At 65.8% G+C, this 19,364-nt stretch overlaps 2 protein-coding genes across 3 annotated transcripts in view; one reads left to right on the top strand and one right to left on the bottom strand.

Annotated features, from left to right (window-relative positions):
- The window catches only part of RNF216 (ring finger protein 216), a 92,307-nt gene extending 85,729 nt beyond the window's left edge, over positions 1 to 6,578 (top strand). For both annotated transcript variants that reach the window (XM_084886154.1, XM_084886153.1), the window contains exons 16-17: positions 3,969 to 4,038; positions 4,403 to 6,578. In XM_084886154.1, coding sequence (XP_084742280.1) covers positions 3,969 to 4,038; positions 4,403 to 4,722 — 390 coding nt within the window. In that variant the 3' untranslated portion in view covers positions 4,723 to 6,578. The remainder of the gene's footprint in view (positions 1 to 3,968; positions 4,039 to 4,402) is intronic.
- A 4,031-nt stretch (positions 6,579 to 10,609) lies between these two features.
- FSCN1 (fascin actin-bundling protein 1) lies at positions 10,610 to 18,974 on the bottom strand. The gene is made up of 5 exons (XM_084886184.1): positions 18,014 to 18,974; positions 13,200 to 13,356; positions 12,995 to 13,116; positions 12,067 to 12,234; positions 10,610 to 11,735 (listed from the first exon to the last, which is right to left on the bottom strand). Exons 1-5 carry the CDS (start codon positions 18,840 to 18,842, stop codon positions 11,533 to 11,535), a joined length of 1,479 nt encoding a protein of 492 aa, XP_084742310.1. The 5' UTR covers positions 18,843 to 18,974; the 3' UTR covers positions 10,610 to 11,532.
- Positions 18,975 to 19,364: the final 390 nt, after the last annotated feature.

Below are 19,364 nucleotides of genomic sequence, written 5' to 3'. Positions count from 1 at the left end.
GGCACATCCCCAGTGGGGTGTGCAAGAGGCAGCTGGTCAATGTATCTCTCTCATCGACGTTTCTACTCTCTCTATTCCTCTCAATTCCTCTCTGTGTAAAATCAATAAAATATATATATATTAAATAAATAAAAGTGTACAGCTCAGTCTTCACTCTTCACTTGAGGAATTTAAAATGCTGGAGAGAAGCTGCTGTAGAAAGAATTTACACCCCAGATGAAGTAAGAACTCTTCCCTTTAGAATCTAACCTATTTGGATGAAACTATCATTTAAATTTTAAAATATATATATTAGGCAGTGTTTGGGGTTGTTCGTTGTTTGTTTGTTTTTAATCCTCACCCAATAATATTTTTTTCCCATTGACTTTAAAGATAGTGAAAAAGATGGAGGGGGGGGAGAGGGAGAGAGAAACATTGATATGAAACACACATCAATGTGGGGAGTGAACCTGGGAATTGAACTCTCAACCCTTGGAGTGGGGGAGCAACTTTCTAACCATGGAGCAGCACAGGCTGGCCAGAGCTGTTAGGCAGTGTTTTAGTTTTTAGTTTTTAAACACAGTGTCCTGTGATTCCAACCAGTGGAGAAAGTTGAAATCTGAAACTCCTGACCCATATTCTAGGTGTAACTGACAGTTCACTCATTATTTATGCTAACAATCACTGCTCAAAGTAGTTGAGCGCTGACCTTTTCTGGTGAAATACAGGCTGAATTCAGACTAAGGGCACTGCCCGCGGGGGAGGACAGGCGTAAGGACAGATGGTCTTGAGTACACTCAGCAGATTGGAGCGATCGGAGCAGAGGAAGGAAGGGAAGAGTCCAGAGGCTCCTTGTCCCTCCTCCAGGGAGGTCTCAGTGGCAGCGAGGCGCCTGTGCCAGCAGGAGCACAGCCGCCCTGTCCTCCCGGGGCTGGCCGATCCGCACCAGGAAGCTCAGCTGACACTCACTCTGCCAGGCCTCGGGCCCACCTGAGGGAACCCTTAGGCTGCGTTCATTCACTGAGCGTCCGCCAGGGCAGGGCCAGCGCGGGCACGCATTGTAGAATCAGCAGTGCTGGGGGGCCTGGAATCTTCACCCAGAGGGAAACCTCTCCCCCTCATTCCTCACTTCCTGACAGAACTGCTTCTGCCGTGCACCCCGCAGGGCCTGATCTGTACCCAACACTCAGTGCTGGCTGCTTTTGGTTTTCTTTGTTTTGTTTTTTAATGATTTAGGGAAGGAAGGGGGAGAGGGAGAGAAACAGACCAGTTGCCTCGCTCACTGTGGTTGGAACCACAGCCTGGTGTGCGCCCTGCCTGGGACTCTGACCGGCGGCCCCTCGGTGCAGCCGCCCTGGCCAGGGCCCTCAGTGCTGACCGTGAGAGCGGCAGTGCTTACACCCTTCGGGTTTCCCCTTCAGGTCAGCAGTGGACAGGGAAACCTTCCGGACTCTGCCATTTTCTCCCGAAAGCCCTCGGAGTGGCCGTGGAGCAGCATAAAGCGTTTGCTTGTTTCCCACCAGCTCGCCATAGCATGGAGCGGCTTCCTTCCTCCGGTCCCCAGTGTCTGCCGGGAGGAAGCGGGGGGGTGGGGGGGGGCGGTTAAGATGCCTCTGTGCTGCCAGGGGCCCTACGCCTCCATCGAGGGGATGTGGAAATCGGGGTCGGTGGTGGTGATGGAGAGGGAGTGCTAATAGTCATCGTCAATAAGTGACCAGCCGAGAAACCTGTCACTTGTACCTAAAAAAGCCGCTGAGAAATGGAGGGACATCTCCCAATGTGCGCCATTTTCTCACAACTTCTCATTGTGCTGCAGTCTGGCTGCCGTCTGGCAGACTTCCTACCCTTAGTCCTTTTTCTTTTTTTAATATATTTTATTGCTTTTCCACAGAGAGGAAGGGAGAGGGATAGAGAGCTAGAAACATCGATGAGAGAGAAACATCGACCAGCTGCCTCCTGCACACCTCCCACTGGGAATGTGCCTGCAAACAAGGTACATGCCCTTGATCGGAATCGAACCTGAGACCCTCCAGTCCGTAGGCCGATGCTCTATCCACTGAGCCACACCGGTTTCGGTCGCCTTTAGTCCTGAGCGCTTGCCTCGTGCTGAGGCCTCTACACACGGAGCTCATCGGTCCTTCCCTCCAGCAGCCGGTTTTCCACGAGGGGCTGAGACTCAGCAACGCACCCGGGTGACCTGTTGCGAGGTATAGGCACTGCGCTCCTGCTTCCCTTCATCTTCATCACTTCCCTTTCGTTTCGTTTTATCTTTCTTCCTAGGTGTGCCCCTGGCACCAAAAGAGGTTTGCCAGCTCCTAGTCTGGATGATCGGTAGAGCTTACCTGACATCCATATGAAGGCCAGACTGTCCCCCAGACCGGAGTTGCCTCGCTCAGTGCACACTCGGTAGAGCAGTGAGCTCCTCGTTTGGGTGCTCACAGAGAGGCTGGGTGGCCGCGTCTTGGCTGTTTTAGCATGTTCTGCATTACCTGGGGTGGGCGTGCCACCCGCCGGGATCCCTCCTGGACATATGACTCTGATGTGCGCAAGCACTTGGCAGCGGCCGAGATGCATGATGGGTCTTAACCTTTGTCCCGGCTCCTGTGCCCCTGGCCTTGCTCCCAGATCGGCTGGCCAGGCGAGGCTGGAAAGGGGTGTCTGATAGGATTTGCACATGCTGAGTTTGGAGAGTCCTTGGGACCACTGAGTCCAGACCATCCGCTGAGGCCCGGAGCGTGGAAGGCAGAGTTGAATGGGCTCCCAGTGTTGCCCGCAGAGCCCAGTCTGCAGGGACCTGTCCTAAGATCTTCACCTGCCAACGAAGGGACAGCAGGACGTGCTGTTCACTCACTCCGTCCGTCCCGTTGTTGACCAGAAGTTGAACCAGTGAACTTAGTGCCTAGCACAGAGCAGTGTCTGACACGCTGGCTGAGTGAAAACGTGACTCCGGCATCCTCGGGGGCGAACCCTCACACTGCTGTCTTGGCTGTGACGTTAATACCACCACCGCCCGCAGCACACCTGCCGACCGCCCCCGCACAGCTCCACCGTGGGGCCGCCCGCTCTGGGCCCGGGCTGCCAGGCTCCTTCCCAGCTCGTCCTCCGCTCTGTGGCCCCACCCAGTCAGAGCCTCGGGTCGGCACGGAAAACGAGCTCACACTGACACTGCTCCCCAGAACACACCCTGCGGGAGGAGGTCACGCCGGGCCGGGGAGACGCCATGGGCAGCAGGCTCTTGAAGCACCAGAACTTGCTTTCGCCCTCCCGCCCCCATGTTGGGCACCACTGTCCCTCCCTGTGCGTGGCTGCTCTTCACTCCAAAAGCAACAGCTGGAAGACCCAAAAACAGACAAGGCCTGCCTGTCGCTCAGTGTAACAGTGCAGTGTCCTCTGCTCCCCTCCCTGCCCCGAGCTGCTGCCTGTGCCAGAGCCCCCCTGGCCCAGGCTGGGCCACCCAAGTCTGAGGTGCCGGTCTGCACAGCCGGCCCATCAGGTGCTGCGTTTGGGAAGGGGCGTGGCAAGTCTGTTCTGGCCGGGCTGCTCCCTGGCAGGTGCTGCTGCTGCCACAGCCCGCCAGCCGCCGGGCGCTGAGGGCCGGAGGCCTGAGCAGACAGTGCAGCCCATTGGGGGGAGCCGGCAGACTGCTGGGCTCGGAGGCAGTAAGCCGGGAATCCTCGGGCCCTGCCCACCAGACTTACTGCTTCCCAAACCCCCAGCTGCATGAGACAGGCTCTCCCTCTGCTGACCCCGTAGCTGAGGGAATGAAGCAGGCTCTGGCCCAGCCCCCAGGCCGCCTGCCTGAACCCTCCAGTGGGGAAGGAGGGCCTCGGGGGGCTGGGAATGAGTGAATGAAGGCCCACTGGTCAGCAGCAGATTTCTGGCTTCACCCCATTGCTGACCAGCGCAAACTGGCGTCCCAGTATCCCGGTGGGCCTCCGCACTACATGCAGCTGGTGGAGAGCCAGCTTCTCACCTTGTTGTTGTTCTAGGAAGATGATGAGAAGCTGATTGAGGAAATCCAGAAGGAAGCCGAAGAGGAACAGAAAAGAAAGAATGGAGGCAAGTGCTGCTCCCCTCCCCCTCCACAGGCCCCGCCCAGCACCTCCCCGCAGCTGGCCTCCCGGGGACCCTGGCCCTCTGCCGGCCAGCGGCCACCCGGGGTCAGTGTCAGGGGGCTCTAGACACACTGCAGCCCCGTCCTCCTGGGGAAGCCCTGGGCGCCTCGGTACGGCTCCAGCCCCTCCTGATGGCAGGAAGGACCCAGGGGCAGATTCCGCTTAGGACGGAAGTAGCCGCCAGCCCAGACGGACAGGCGGCGCGCCGGAGGCCACAGAGCAGTGCAGGGGCCCTCCCGGGAGGGGCCTGGCTCTCGGGGGGGTTGCTCAGCTCAGCCCGTGTCTCCCAAACCCGATCTCCCTCTCAGAGAACACCTTCAAGCGCATCGGGCCCCCGTTGGAGAAGCCTCCAGAGAAAGTCCAGAGGGTGGAAGCCCTGCCGAGACCCGTCCCGCAGAACCTGCACCAGCCGCAGTTCCCCGCCTACGCCTTCGTGCACCCCGCCTTCCCGCTGCCGCCCGTGCGGCCCGTGTTCAACAACTTCCCCCTCAACATGGGCCCCATCCCGGCCCCGTACGTGCCGCCTCTGCCCAACGTGCGCGTCAACTACGAGTTTGCCCCCATGCACCTGCCCCTGGAGCCCAACCTGCCCATGCACTTCGGCCCCCAGCCGCGCCATCGCTTCTGACCCCCGAGCCCAGCCCCGCTGAGCAGCGCGGGCAGGCGGGCTTGGCTACACCCGTCCACGCGGCGGTGGCTCTGCGTGCTCTCGTGGGATGCGGGCTTGGCTCCCAAAAGCATAGGCTGCTTGTCCCTCCCCCTCCTGCAGGGCCCCTGGCCCTGGGGGAGGGGCCGGCACGCTCGTCCTTGCTGACCAGAGATGGGGGGCGGCCACACCCCTTCCGGAGCCTTCTGCCTCCTCGCAGCACAGCAGTCCCCTCTGCTCAGTCCGGCCAGGGCCACCGGGGAGTTCAGGCCCCGCCCTGCAGAGACCGGGGAAGGCCTCCATCCCTCGCGCTAGGCAACAGGCGACTCAGTGAGAGCCGCACAGGCCCTCCTCACCACAGCCCCGGTTCCCAATAAAGCTGCAGCACCAGTGGTGCCGTTCGGGGAGAGAGCCGTGTCCCCAGGCCGGGCCGCAGCGCCCCCTTGCCCCCGAGTGAGGCGCTCTGAGCCGCTGGTCCCGTGGAGAGGCCAGAGCAGTGGCCACGGCCCAAGAGCACCAGGTCCCCCACGTCATGTCCAGGACCCCGGGCGCGGCCGTGCTGAGGTCTGTCCTCCTCGGCCGCTCACATGAGACCAGCGAGCTGCGGTTCTGTCAGTGATTTACCTAAAACGTTCCGCTGGCTCACTCGGCAGTTACCAGCTTCCGGGGCCACGAACTCCTCAGACCGGGAGGTCAGTCACCCAATCCGCAGCCGGCCGGCCCTGACACTGGCCGGATGGAAGGTCCTGGGAGCGGCTGTAACGGGTCTGGTGGCTCCCAGGCAGCAGTTCCCTGGAGCTTCTCTGTCACCAACTTGCGCCCACAGCTCCCCTGAGACTCGGTGGGGATGGGGGTTTCTCCCGTCAAGGTGCTCCCACCAGGTGCTCGGCAGGCCCGGCCGCTGCCCTATCTTGAGGCTCATTGAGGCTTGCTCTGTCCCGTTTGTCCTCACCCCGCGGGGCCAAGCCTGCCTGGCTCCTGTGCTGGCTGTTCCACTGCTGCCTGGGGGTTCCCAGAAACTCAGAGCGCACCGCAGGCCTGAGAGAAGGGGGAGCGGACACCCTGTCCCTGCTCCAGGGCAGGCAGCCGGGCACCTGGGCGTGAGATGGGCCATGAGGACAGGCCTGCTCCTCGCTGCCAGCCTGGGGGCAGTGACAGGACCTGAGAAAGCATGTGCCTGTGCTTCTTCCCCAAAGGGGGGGTCTCAGAACAGTGAGCCCCCACAGACATCCCTCCGAAGGGAAGGGTGGGCCCATGCACTGCCTGGGTGGGTCCATTCCCCCTCCGGCCCACAGCCGGGCTCTGGCTCCGTGGAGGGCCTGCAGCAGGAGGCATGCACCATCACTGCCATCAGCAAGTCCCCAGGGACTGGTTCCCCCAGGCCAACCTGAGGCCCTGTCCCTGGAGAATTCTAGACACCTCAGGGTCTCGGAGGCAGGACCTGGGTCCCGGGCTCCTCAGGAAGCAGTCCTCCTAGTGATGGTTTGGGCAGAGATGGCCGTAATCATCTGACGAGATGCAGGTGACAGGAAACCCCTTTCTGGGGACAAACTCCCCCTCTGGGCGGAGTGCTCCCCAGAGCCAGAGACTGCCCAGTGACAGTCCCTTCCACTTGCCTTAAAACTGGAGAGAGGAATCTATAGTATTTGCACTCAGCAAAGGATTTTAAAACCTAAAAGAGCATGACCTGTCACTTTATAAAAATAGCAGAAATGATTAAGTGTTTTCTTTACTTTCTGGTAGTAAAAACACATAAAATAATCCTGTTTTAACTACTGTGTACAAAGCCTGTATCATATGTACCTTGGACTTTTGTAAATAAACATTTGTGCACTCTGGTCCCTCTGGCTTCGTTTCTTCCACGGCCCCACTGCTCCCAGGAAACCCCAGGGGTCCCCAGATTCCTGGGGTGAGTGGGCCTGAGCACCACTCCACAGAGATGGCAGGATCTGGTCCCTGCAGCAGCCGCTCCGGGAGGAAGCTTGCCCTGCCCTGCCCGGGCGGGAAGTGGGCCCAGGGTGGCACAAGGGCTTATTTTTGGGTGTTTTGGCACAGAATGTCCTTTGAGAAATCGTGGTCAGCCCCTCCTCCAGGCTGCTGCCGCACATGCTCCCTGGAGAGCCTCCTGTAGAAGCTCTGCCCCCACTCCTGAAGGTTGGGGTGAGGATGGGACTCGGGGTGTCCCGGACGCCAAGGCTGCAGAGCAGAGCAGAGCGCGCCCGGCAGAGAAGCCCAGCGCTGGGCCCTGCCCTGCGGCCCAGCCTCCTCCCTCAGGCACAGCCTCTTCCCTGCCACTGCCCCCGGCCCATGGCCGCCCATCCCAGCACCTCCTATTGGGTGCCAGCTCCCACCTGCAGGAATCCGCCCGGGTCCCCGAGGGCATTCTGGGCACAGGTGGACCACAGCACACTCCGGCGCAAACCGAGCTCAAAGCTTTAATGAAATGGGGCAATCCGTCTTCTGCTGGTGGCAACTTTTTATGGAACGGTTTCTTTATTACTATTATTATTTGGTATGTTTTAAGTACAGCGGACCCTTGAGCAATATGAACCACCACACGGTGGGAAGTCCAAGTCTAACCAGTCGCCCCATCACATCCCAGGGTTCCCAGCGCCAGGGGACGGTGGAGCGTGCATTTCACAGGGGAGGCCTGCATGGCGGTCTTGCAAACTCAGAGACCTAAAGTCACCACAAAGGATGGCCTAAAATTAAACTTTAACTAAACGCGGTTGCGGTGGGTAGTCACCTCCTAGGGCCGGTATCTTCCCTGACAAGGTCACCTTTTCTTTAACTGAGCCCGTCGGTCTTTTTTGCTTCTGTGATAATGAGCCTGTGAACCGTCAGGGCGACTTGTAACTTCCCTTTTTACTGGACCCCTCGGGGCACAACCTAAGGCCCTGAGCGCCAGGACCGATACCACAAATTCCTTCCTGGTCACCGTTCCCGTGTTAATTGGTGACTGTTACCCACCTAAGTACGTGACTATCATTTTACTTTTTATCCACTCCCTGAGGTTGCCTGCTTTGCTTTCCGCTGCCCCTCTAGCCTACCTCCAGTGGATTTCCTGTAACCCGCCTGCCCTTCTTTAGTTGCAATGAAACCCGCCATTCTCCGGAGCACTAAGCCAATCGTTGGGATTCTGCTTCCCGGCAATTGTCGACAGTTTGGCTCAAATCAACTCACATTCTTTACCGGTTTGAATGTGTTCACGTTAACACGGGGAGCCTGAAACCAAGGTACGTGCCCTTGACCAGAATCGAACCGAGAACGCGGGGGGAGGGGGGGGAGACACGGACATTTCGATGCCATTAGTGGGTTCCTCCCCTCAAGGCCTTGCGATGCGCCATCGCAGGGGAGAGCTGGGCGCTCTGCCCGCAGCACTGGGCACTGAGGTCGGCCTGCCACCTGAGGCTCCCCCCGGAACCACCTGGAGGCGCCGTCACCCCTTCCTCCAGCGGCAGCTGCTCCCGATCAGGAGCTCTGGGAAGGCCCACCTGTCCACCCTCACGTGTCGCTCTTCAGAGACACAGCGGCCAGTTATAACTGTTAAAACAGGAAAACCTTGGAAACGGAGACGTACAAAGAAAGAGGAGTGCTGTGCTGGGTCAAGGTGACCACGGACAGCCCTGGTGGGAGCCGTGTCACCGGAACCGAACGGTAAGGAGCGGGTTTGAGAGGTGGGCGGCCATTGCTCTCTCACTTCTTGCTCTGGCCCCAGGTGAGGATTTGTTTTTAAAGGAACTGCTGATCGGTTTTTTGTGGCTTTGTTACTGGTAGTGTTTTAATGCGTCTCCTTGCTGTGTGAGTTTGCCTGGGATTGCACAATACATCTCAGACCTGGGAGGCCAGGTGTGCGGCCTGGTGAGCGGCTGCCGAAGGCATCAGCAGCGAGGTCCCTCCCACCAGCTCCCGGGCAGCCTCCTCCGCCTCCCTCCTCAGGCAGCAGCCGCGGCCGCCTCCTCATCCTTGTCCTTCTTCAGGGGGCGGCCTCCTCCAGAGCCCGAACCCTGAATCTGAACCCTGAACCACGTGGGACCTGGGGGACACTCGCACCCCCTCAACCTCGCCTCCCGCCCTGTGACTGCGCCTCCCCCCTCAACCGCCCCTCCCCTCTCAACCGCCCCTCCCCCCAAAACCGTCCCTCCCCCCCCCCCCGTGACTGCGCCTCCCCCCTCAACCGCCCCTCCCCCCTGTAACTGCGCCTCCCCCCCAAACCGCCCCTCCCCCCTGTAACTGCGCCTCCCCCCCAAACCGCCCCTCCCCCCCGTGACTGCCCCTCCCCCCCAAACCGCCCCTCCCCCCTGTAACTGCGCCTCCCCCCTGTGCAGGGAGATCAGCCACGTCTCTGGGCTGGAGAATTGGTAGGAAGTGCCGGCCAGAGGTGGGAGGTGAGGACTGAGTGAGGGAGAAGCTGCGATTCCCTCAGGCTGGTCCTTAGGGCCTCTCCTCTCCCAGCCGCTCAGCCCTGAGCACCCGCAGGCTGGGGTCCCTCACCACCGCCCCCCGCGGGCGGCTCCTGGGGGACCTGCTTGTCCCCTGACCTGCGGGTGCGTCTGAGCTGCACCAGCCCCACAGGATGGAGCGTGGAAACCATGCCCGCGCCCTGGACACGGTGCACACCTGTCCGCACACCTGCGCCCGCGCCCCGAGGCCACAGCCTGGGCCGCCGGTTCCCTGGCCTCCTCCTCCCGCAGGTGCGAGCCTCCTTCTCCCTCAAACCCACAGCCGCCAGCGCGGGAGCCATTTCTGCAGGACTGATGTCAGTACCTGCCTGGGGGTGTAAGGGGCACCCTGGGACACCCCGGGACAGGCCATCCCTGCCCTTGGCACCGCAGGATGTACAAGGGCCCGACAGGGAGCCCACCCCAAACGAACCCCTTCCAGCTGCCTCCCCCCCACCCCCACCCCCGGTCTGGAACGTGCAGCTGTTCCTCCCACGTCACCGGGCCGGCTCTGGCCTCCAGCCCGGCTAACGGCTAACGGGCGGGCTGGCCGCCAGGACACCGCTGGAGGCCCCGCATCCCTTTGTGCCCCATCTGCTCCTGTCACTCCGACTCCCCCGGGGCCGCCAATCACAGCGCAGGCATCTGCGTTCCGTCACCAGCAGCCAATCGGCGCTCCCGCCGACCGCTCCGCCGCGAGGGGAGGCCCAGGGGCTCCAGGCTGGCGGAGGCCCAAGTGTCCCCCCCTTTTACCCCCTCTCCCCCAAGTCCCTGTCCCTCAATTACCGCCTTACTGGACACGCCGTGGCAGGCCCCGTCCCACACGGGGGCTGTCCCGCCGCTCTGGCCTCGGGAGGATGGGAGCCCAGCACCCACCGAGGTGCCCTGGCCTAAATGCAGGGCCAGCCCAGAGCCTCTGCCCGAGGCCCCGCTGCTGGCCACGTGGCCCGTGGGCTCAGGACCCCGGTCTCCCCTGGCAGCGGGAACTGCCGCCTCCCTCCACCCGGAGCCAGGCCCGGGGTCCTGCTGCCATGAGGGACCGCCCTGGCTGAGCTTGGCCCCCCGGGCCCACGGCTCCGGGCCCTGTGCGCAGCCAGCCACTGGAAGGGGCCGGAGCCGGGCACAGGCCCTCCTCCGCTATTTAAGGGCCAGCCCTGCGCGTTCCGGCAAGGCCGCCTGTCTGGGCAGGTGTGCTCACTGTTCGCTGTTGGCTGGATGGCCGCCTCCTGACCACGCAGGCACAGCCACCACAAAGCCTCCTGCCAGGCCCCAGGCGGCGGGACACTGAGGAACAGAGTCAGCGCCTCCCCTGGTGGGAGCCGTGCCCTCTGCAGGGCCTCCTGTCCCCGGGGGTGTCCTGGCTACGCAGCCCCCTGGGCCCCGGGCCCGCCCTCCGGCTGCTCTCATCCCCACACACACAGGCTGCCTTTGCGTTATTTTATTTTGCTCTTTCCAGTCTGAAGCTACTATCATGGGCATTTAGTTATACAAATGACACTTACAAAAAATAAAAGACCAAGACCCCCAGAGTGAGATGCATGGCGGGCAGGGGGTCGGGGGCTGGCAGGGGTGCGGCTGGGGGCTGGGTGTCTCCTCACAGGAGGGCGACACCGGCTTCGTCCCACCCGAGACCCAGGAGCCAGTCAGACGGGAGCACCAATCCGCCGGCTGGAGGCTCTGGCTGGGCGGGGCCGGCGAGCGCCCCCGGGCGGTGGGACCACCAGGGAGCAGGGGCACGAGGCCGGAGATGCGGCCCGAGGCTCGCCTGCGCCACCTCCAACAATGACATTTCATTAAAAAAACAAAATACTGATTTGGTCATTTTCTGCTTCCAGTTAGCCAGGGAGAGACAGGAGAGGGCCGAGCGCAGGGGCGCCGGGCGGGCCTGCTCCGTGCGGAGGGGACAGAGACGGGCACCGGCTTCAGCCCGGGCCCCACAGGCGCTCCTCCTGGTGCAGGGCTGGGGCCCCAGGGGCCACCGAAGGGCTTGGGCCAGGGCCCGGCTGCTGGGAAGTTGGGGGGAACCTGGGCTGGGGGGCGGGGCAGGAGATTCCAGTTAAACCCCCGCCACCCCCAGGCTTGAGCCCCCACTCCTCAGCCGCGGTGGGAAATAAGGCTCAGAGTCGTCTGAGGTCAGAAGAGGTGCCAGCCTCGCCCACGGCAGAGAGGGCGGAGGGTCCCGGGCCGCTAAGGCCAGGCCGCAGGGCTGACCTGGGAGAGGCCACGGGGGGACGCCATTTTCTCCGGTTCCAGTAGGAGAGCCAGGGGCTGCCTCCCCGGGCGCTGCCGCCTGGAGAGGAATTAGCGGGGGGGGGGGGTGCGGGGGGGATGGAAGGGGGGCGGGGGGCGGCTAGTACTCCCACAGCGTGGAGGGGTCGATGGTCTCCGCGCAGGCCTTCAGCACCCCGGCGTGGTCCCCCTTCAGGTAGCGGCCGCCCACCTTGATGGCCACCTTGTTGTAGTCGCAGAACTCGAAGAAGAAGTCCACGGGGCTGTCGCTGCTGCTGGTGACCAGCGAGTCGCTGCCCAGCGTCCAGTACTTGCCTGTGGAGTCTGGGGGAGGGGCGGGGCCCCGTCAGGCCTGTTCCGTCCCCCCCTGCACTGTCCGCTTCCCCCAAGCCCCCCTGCCATCCCGCTGTTCCCCCATCCACCCCCACGGTTTTGGTCCCACAGCCTGGGGTGGGTGCATCCTCCTCTCCGGAGCCCCTTCCTCCTGCTCCAGCCAGCCTGGGGGCTGCAAAGTCTCCCTCCGATCAGAGCCACTGGTGGCCTCGGGACACCCGCCCTCTGGGGCTTGGAATGAATGGCCCAACCACGTCACAAGCGGCCAGGCTGGGCGCCAGGACGGGGCCCGCCCCTGGGCGCCCCCGCCCCGAGGACCTGCCTTTGATGTTGTAGGCGCCGTCGTTGAACTCGAGCTGGAAGACGTCGTAGTTGGAGCGGTTGGCGTCCAGCGTGCCCGTGACCTTGCGGCAGCCGATGAAGCCGTGCTCCCCGCGGAACACGATGATGGGCCGGTTGATCAGCTTCATGAGGAAGAGCTCGGTGTCCCCTGGGCGGGAGGGAGGGGAGACTCAGGGTGTGTGTGTGTGTGAGTGTGTGGGTGTGGGTGTGGGTGTGGGTGTGTGTGTGGGTGTGGGTGTGTGTGCGGGTGTGTGTGTGTGTGTGTGTGTGTGTGTGTGAGTGTGTGGGTGTGTGTGTGTGTGTGAGTGTGTGGGTGTGTGTGTGAGTGTGTGTGGGTGTGTGTGTGTGTGAGTGTGAGTGTGTGTGTGTGAGTGTGTGTGTGGGTGTGTGTGTGAGTGTGTGGGTGTGAGTGTGTGTGTGTGGGTGTGTGTGTGTGTGAGTGTGAGTGTGTGTGTGGGTGTGTGTGTGTGTGTGTGGGTGTGTGTGTGTGAGTGTGTGTGGGTGTGTGTGTGAGTGTGAGTGTGTGTGTGGGTGTGTGTGTGAGTGTGTGGGTGTGAGTGTGTGTGTGTGGGTGTGTGTGTGTGTGGGTGTGTGTGTGTGTGGGTGTGTGTGTGTGGGTGTGTGTGTGAGTGTGTGTGTGAGTGTGTGTGTGTGTGTATGGGTGTGAGTGTGTATGGGTGTGTGTGGGTGTGAGTGTGTGTGGGTGTGTGTGTGTGGGTGTGAGTGTGTGTGAGTGTGTGTGGGTGTGTGTGGATGTCTGTGTGTGGCTGGGACCAGAGAGCGGGAGCCCGGGGTGGCCCTGCAGCCCGCCCTGGGACAGCATGGGGGACGCCCAGCACAGGGCGGGCTGGGGTGCCGGTGAGTGACGGGGGGTACCCCACAGGGCGGCAGCGGGGGGCCTCAGCTACCTGCAGTCTCCACCGAGGCGGCCAGCTGCCCGTTCTTCTTGGCCGTCAGGAACTTGCCGTTGGCCGCGCGCAGTGTGATCCGCCGGTCGCGCCACTCGATGTCGAAGTAGCAGCTGGCGCTCCTGGGGAGGGGAGGGGAGGGGGGGGCGGTCAGGGCGCCGGCCGCCGGGAAGGGCGCGGGGCGGGCGGGGCGGGCGGCACTTACTTGGCGGAGGCGGTGGACTGCACGCCCCCGGCGGCCGTCAGCGTCCAGTACTTGCCCGTGTGCGTGCGGAAGGCGCACTTTTTGGTGTCGCGGTCGATCTCCAGCTGGAAGGTCTCCTGGTCGGTCTCTTCGTCCTGATTGGCCGACAGGTCCATGCCTGGGGGGGAGAGCCTCCAGCTGGTACCCACGCCCGCCCGCGGGGCAGAGCCAAGGCCGGCGTGGGGCGGACGGCGCCAGCCAGGGCAAGCCAACTGCAGCCCGTCCCTGTCACTTTGATGACAGAACCGACCCCTTCCAGCAAACCAACCGCAGAAAGACATCCCGGAGCCGATGGACCGCACGAGGCCCTCGGTGAGATACGGAGGGTTAATCCTTGTTCACCGGGTGGTTATGTAACCACCGATTTCACAAACGTTTCGAGATGAAACGCCATGATGCCAGGATTTGCTTTAAAAACAACCAACCACCATGGCGACGCAGGCAGAGGACAGAGGGCAGAGGACAGAGGACAGGGGACAGGGGACAGAGGACAGAGGACAGATGGACAGAGGGACAGAGGACAGGGGACAGAGGACAGAGGGACAGAGGACAGAGGACAGGGGACAGGGGACAGAGGGCAGAGGACAGGGGACAGAGGACAGATGGACAGAGGGACAGAGGACAGGGGACAGAGGACAGAGGACAGGGGACAGGGGACAGAGGACAGGGGACAGGGGACAGAGGACAGATGGACAGAGGGACAGAGGACAGGGGACAGGGGACAGAGGGACAGAGGACAGAGGACAGGGGACAGGGGACAGAGGGCAGAGGACAGGGGACAGAGGGCAGAGGACAGGACAGAGGACAGAGGGACAGAGGACAGAGGGAGGAGGGGCAGTGCCCAGCCGGGGCCAGTGCCTGGCCACGCCCCCCTTCCCGCCTCCGAGAGCCGGAGTGAAGCCTGAGGCTGGCTCTCAGGGCGTGTGGGAGCTCGCACACGGTGAACACCAAGCCACACATCCTCCCTGCGGACCCCGGAGCCCCCACGTCTCGGTTCCCATGTGAGCTGCTCCCAACAGACAGACTCACACCCGGGCGCCTGGTCTGAGAGCCGCGGCCACAGGCGCCTGCCCTTTGGGCCCGGAGCCTCCAGAAGGCGGGGCCACGTGATGGGCGTCCGGTGTCCCTTCCAGTGGGAGCCTGGGTCTGAGCACCTCCGGGACCCACCCTCCGCTCTCCCACTCTCACCCCATGACAGGTCCCCACAACAGCACCAACGCCTGGGGACCTTCACCCCCACTTCACACGAGGGAGACTGAGGCAGGGAGGCGGTGTCCTTGGCCAAGGTCACCCAGAGAGAAAGCACTGCCAGGCCCTCCGCCCTCCGCGCTATGGACGGGGTGGGGCACACGTGGTTCGGACCACGGAATGGCCACTGCGTCCTGCCTCCCAGAGGAACAAAGGGGGCGCCGTCCACAGTCCACGCCCAGGGCCACGCCCGCCACCTGCTCCCACGCACACCCACCCGGTCCCAGGCCTGAGGAGAGGGCCCGGGCCTGTGGCGAGGGCCCAGCGCGGGGCCTCGGGGACACCTTCCCCTCCGCCTGGAGGGCCCCCTCCGTTCTCCCGGAGGCGGGGGGTCTGGGCCCGGAGGCGGGGGGTCTGGGCCCGTGCCACGCAGACAACAGGAAGGGGGGGAGGGGGGGAAGGGGGTATGCCTCCCTGCAATCCGGCTCGGCCCCTCCCGCTCAAGGCCAGGCCCAGACAGGGAGGCCCCTCTTGGCCTTGCAGCCTCTAATTGGAGCTGGGTTACCATGGAAACAGGGTTTTCTTTGGGATTTTTCTTTACATCAACAGCTGCATAGAAAGCCTGAGTCATAGGCCAGAGGAGCCCGAGGGAGGAGGGAGGCCGTACGGCTACGGGGTGGGGGTGGGGGTGGGGGGAAGGGCCCCATGGAGCCCTTGGGCACACCCACCCTCCCTCCAGAGCCCAGACACCTGGATCCCCACCCCCTTCAGCCTCAGCCACTCCCAGGGAGCTCCCCGAACCCTCACTCTTCAGGGGAGGGGTGTGGAAGCAGCCTGGCCGGTGCCCCCTCCCCCTCCCCTCTTCTCTTTCCAGTCCCTCTTGCACTTCCAATGCCTCCCCCACCCTGGCCTCAGCCATTCCCGGGCCTGCTGTGCCCGCCTCCTGAGAACTCCTCTACATCCTGCAAAGCCCAGGCGGCCCAGCCCTCCTCCGCCAGCCAGCCTGGCCTCTGCGGCTGGACCGGGCGCTTCCTCAGTGCGGCGTCCCTGGGAGGTGAGGCACTACCCAGGCCGGGGCCGGAGCCAGGGCGGGCAGGTTGCCAGGGAACAGTGCCCTCGCCATCCTTCCCCGTCCACGCCGGTCCTCACCTGTGAGCACAGCCACACCTCCCAGGCCCTGGACACGCCACGTGCCACGCTCATCAGCGCTGGGCACCAGGCCCATGGCCTCCCCCCAGAAATAAAGGCTGGCTGAGAATGTGCTCGGGCAGCCTGGAGCCAGCCCTACAGGTGGGGAAACCGAGGCAGGAGAGCAGGCCGCCCCACCCCCGCCCCCGCCAGGCAGCGGGAGGCCTGCGGATGATCCACCCCTCAGCCACCAGCCCCATCCTCCTGCCTGGCTGCCTCTCCCCGGGTGCTGGGCGCTGTCTCTGCCACGCAGGCCAGTCCAAATGGCCCCCGCGGACACCCCCACGCCCCCGATGCCCACCTGGGTCCTTCGGTCCTCCTCACCCACCGGAGACCCAGGGTCAGCCACTGTGAGAGCCCAAAGCCCCTCCCCCAGTCCTGTTCCCCTAAACTCAGATGAGCCCGCACCCCTCTCCGCCCAAGCTCCGGTGCTCCTGCCCCCTCAGCCTGGATCACCAGGGCACCCAGCTTCACCGGAGCAGCGGGCACCTGTCCCGGCGGGGCCTGGCTGCTCCAGCTCAGCGGCTTCCTGCCCCGGGCCTTTGCACAGGGCCTGCCGCCACGCCCGCCGCCTGAGCTGCCTTCCCGGTGCTCAGCAAGCACCCCCCCCATGTAACCTGGAGGCTGACTTCCGCCCTGGCCCCGGGGTGCTGGCCGGCCCCAAGGAGGGCACCCCCCAGGGAACCGTCCAGAACTGCCCCTGGCTCCCCACTCAGGCCTCCGAGTCTCTGGTGCCAGGGGCTCGTGGTCTGAGCAAGTGGGGAGCCTGCCGCCGGTGCAGTGAGAACGGGGGCCACGTGTGCCAGCGGCGGGAGGCCGCAGGGGGGCAGATCAGAGCGGCTCCGGTCAGGAAGACCCGGTTCTGCACGTGCTTCCAGCTGTGGGGGCCTCACCTCTCCGGGCCTAAGCCCAGCCCTGGGGAGGCGGGAGGCCCGGGGACCCCGCTGCCTCCGGAGGCTGGGCCTCTGCGGCCGGGAATCACGGCCTCCCTCACCGAGGGGGGCAGGAGGAGGGGGGCAAAGGGGGCCCTCTGGCTCGGAGAGGGCGGGAGGCGGGGCTCGGGCGGGTTCACTCGGGGGCGGCGGGGCTCCCAGCGGGACCCGCGCGGAGCGCCCCGGACACCGCGGAGCAGGGCGCCCGGGCGCGGGGCGGGGGGCCTGGTCGGAGGAGGGGGTCCGGCCCCGGCCTGAGCCCGGGGTTTGGGGGGCGGGGGGCCTGGCGGAGGAGGGGGTCCGGCCCCGGCCTGAGCCCGGGTTTGGGGTTTGGGGTGCGCGGGGCGGGGGGCCTGGCGGAGGAGGGGGTCCGGCCCCGGCCTGAGCCCGGGTTTGGGGTTTGGGGGGCGGGGGGCCTGGCGGAGGAGGGGGTCCGGCCCCGGCCTGAGCCCGGGGTTTGGGGGGCGGGGGGCCTGGCGGAGGAGGGGGTCCGGCCCCGGCCTGAGCCCGGGGTTTGGGGGGCGGGGGGCCTGGCGGAGGAGGGGGTCCGGCCCCGGCCTGAGCCCGGGTTTGGGGTTTGGGGCGCCCTCCGCAGGGGCCGGCGGAGCAGGCCGCCCCTCCCCCGGCGCATCTGGTTTTCGCTCCCGGAGCCGCGGACAAAGGGGGGAGGGCGGAGGGGCGGCCGGGGCACAAAGGCCGCGGCCCCGGAGGGGCGGGGGCGGGCGGGCCGGGGGCAGCGGAGCGACCCCTCCCGCCGCGGGGGTGGAGGGGGGCGGGGGCGGGGCGCACCCCGCGGGGATCAGAGCCTCCCGGCAGGCGGCCTGGGGCGGGGGCGCCGGCCCGCGAGGACCCCCCCCTCTGCCCTCGAGGCCAAAGGTCCGCGGACGGGGGAGGGCCCCCTCCCCGAGGCGGGGCCCGCCGACCCCAGGGGCCCGCGCGCGTGGGGAGCCCCGATTGGGCCGGGGGGTCGGAGCCCAGGACGGCGCCGGGAGGGGCCGGGGAGGGGGTGGGCGGCGGCGCCCGAAGCCGCAGAGCCCCGCCCGCCCCCCTCCGGCTGGGCGCCGGGCGGGGGCGCACCGGGCGGAAAGGGCGGGAGACCCGGGGGCCCGGTGGATGCGCTTTGTGCGGGGACGGGGGGCATGGAGGGGGATGGAGGGGATGGGGAGGGACGGGAGGGGGGATGGAGGGGATGGGGAGGACGGGAAGGGGGATAGAGGGGATGGAGGGGGATGGAGGGGGATCGGGGAGGGACGGGAGGGGGGATGGAGGGGATGGGGAGGACGGGAAGGGGGATGGAGGGGACGGGGGGGGGGGGAGTACGGAGGGGGCGGGGGGATGAAGGGGACGGGGGGATGGGAGGGATGGAGGGAAGGGGGAGAGTACGGAGGGGGCGGGGGGATGGAGGGGACGGGGGGGGGGAATTGGGGGGGATGAAGGGGACGGGGGGATGGGGGGATCCCCACTCACCCTGCCGCGTGGACACGTTGCGCTCGTTGGCCGCCTGCAGCACCACCTGGGCGCAGCTCTGCTCCAGCGCGAAGAGCTCGTCCTTGCCCGCCTTGGTGGCCTTGCCCGCCTTGAGCGTGCCGCTGGGCCCCGACGGCGCCAGGTAGCGGCCCTCGCAGTCGCGGAAGGCCACGCGGCCGGCGCGGAACTCCAGCGTGAAGGCCGTGCCGGGCTCGGGCCGCGCCACCAGCCGGCCGTCGTGGCGCAGCAGGCGGTGGTCGGCCGTCTGCAGGCTGTAGCGCTGGTCCTGGAAGGCCAGCGTGACCAGCGAGTCGACGCCCCACGGCACGTCGCGGTCCACGGCGAGCTCGTCGGCCGGCCGCGCGCGGAGGTGCGCGTAGCGCTTGCGGGCCAGGCTGAAGAGCGTGACCTGCGGGTGCATGGCGATGTGCACGCTCCACTTCTCGGCCGGCGACACGCTCTGCGCGAAGCACGACAGGCGGTCCTCGGTGCCGCCGAAGAAGCGGCGGTGCGCCTCGCTCTGCAGCGACCAGCGGCCGTCGTCGTGCGCCAGCAGCAGGAAGCGGCAGTCGGCGCCCGGCGCCTCGCGCTCGCAGCTCACGTTGCCGTCCTTGTCGGCCGCCAGGTAGCGGCCCAGGTGGCTGCGCAGGCACACGGCCGAGCCCGCCTCGTCGGGCGGCTGCTCCAGCGTCCAGATCTGCTTCTTCTTCAGGCTGCTGGCCGACGCGTTCACCTTGAAGCCGAACGCCTCGGCCGTCAGGTACTTGTTGCCGCAGTTGATGAGGCCGAACTGGATCTGCAGCGGCTCGGCCGCGCCGTTGGCGGCCATGGCGGCGGGGCCCGGGGGGTGCGGGGCCGGAGGGTGCGGGGCCCGGAGGGTGCGGGTGCGGGTCCCGGCGGCGGCGGGGCGCCCGGCTCCTTTGTTCCCGACCGTCCGCGGTGCGCGCCGCAGCGCCGCACAAAGCCGCCCGCCCGCCTTATAGGCTGACGTCACGGCCCGCCCCCCGGGGGGAGGGGGTAGGGGGAGGGGATCGGCGGCGGCCCCGCCTCCCGCCCGGCCCCGCAGCCCCGCCGTGGCCGCCGCCGCCCCCCGCGCCGGCCCCGCGCCCAGACCCGGGAGCCCGACCCCCGGAGCCCCCGCCCGCGGAGGGAGCGCGGGGCTGGGCTGCGGGGGCGGCGGGGCGGCTGAGCGCAGAGCCTGCGGAGCCGCCAGAAGCCCCCTCCCCGCGGGGCCGGGGCGGCGGGCGGCGGGCAGCGGGCGGGTCTGCAGACCCCAGCGCTCCCGCCCGCGCCTCGCAGCCCGGCCCTGCGGCGGAGGGAGCGGGGAGGGGGGTGCGGAGGGGCCGGGGCG

Source organism: Pipistrellus hanaki (genome assembly GCF_964339955.1).
Source record: "Pipistrellus hanaki genome assembly, chromosome: 5".
In the NCBI taxonomy this organism is placed as follows: domain Eukaryota; kingdom Metazoa; phylum Chordata; class Mammalia; order Chiroptera; family Vespertilionidae; genus Pipistrellus; species Pipistrellus hanaki.
The sequence above is the reverse complement of the archived record's forward strand: the minus strand, read 5'-3'. Positions and strand labels throughout refer to the sequence as shown.

Bases quoted from the DNA above. Each gene is read 5' to 3' on its own strand.
- FSCN1 (XM_084886184.1), bottom strand. From the start codon at position 18,842: ATGGCCGCCAACGGCGCGGCCGAGCCGCTGCAGATCCAGTTCGGCCTC. The intron at 13,117-13,199 runs GTAAGTGCCGCC...TCCCCTCCCCAG, and splicing joins CAGTCCACCGCCTCCGCCAA to GAGCGCCAGCTGCTACTTCG. The intron at 12,235-12,994 runs GTAGCTGAGGCC...CCTCCCGCCCAG, and splicing joins CGCCTCGGTGGAGACTGCAG to GGGACACCGAGCTCTTCCTC.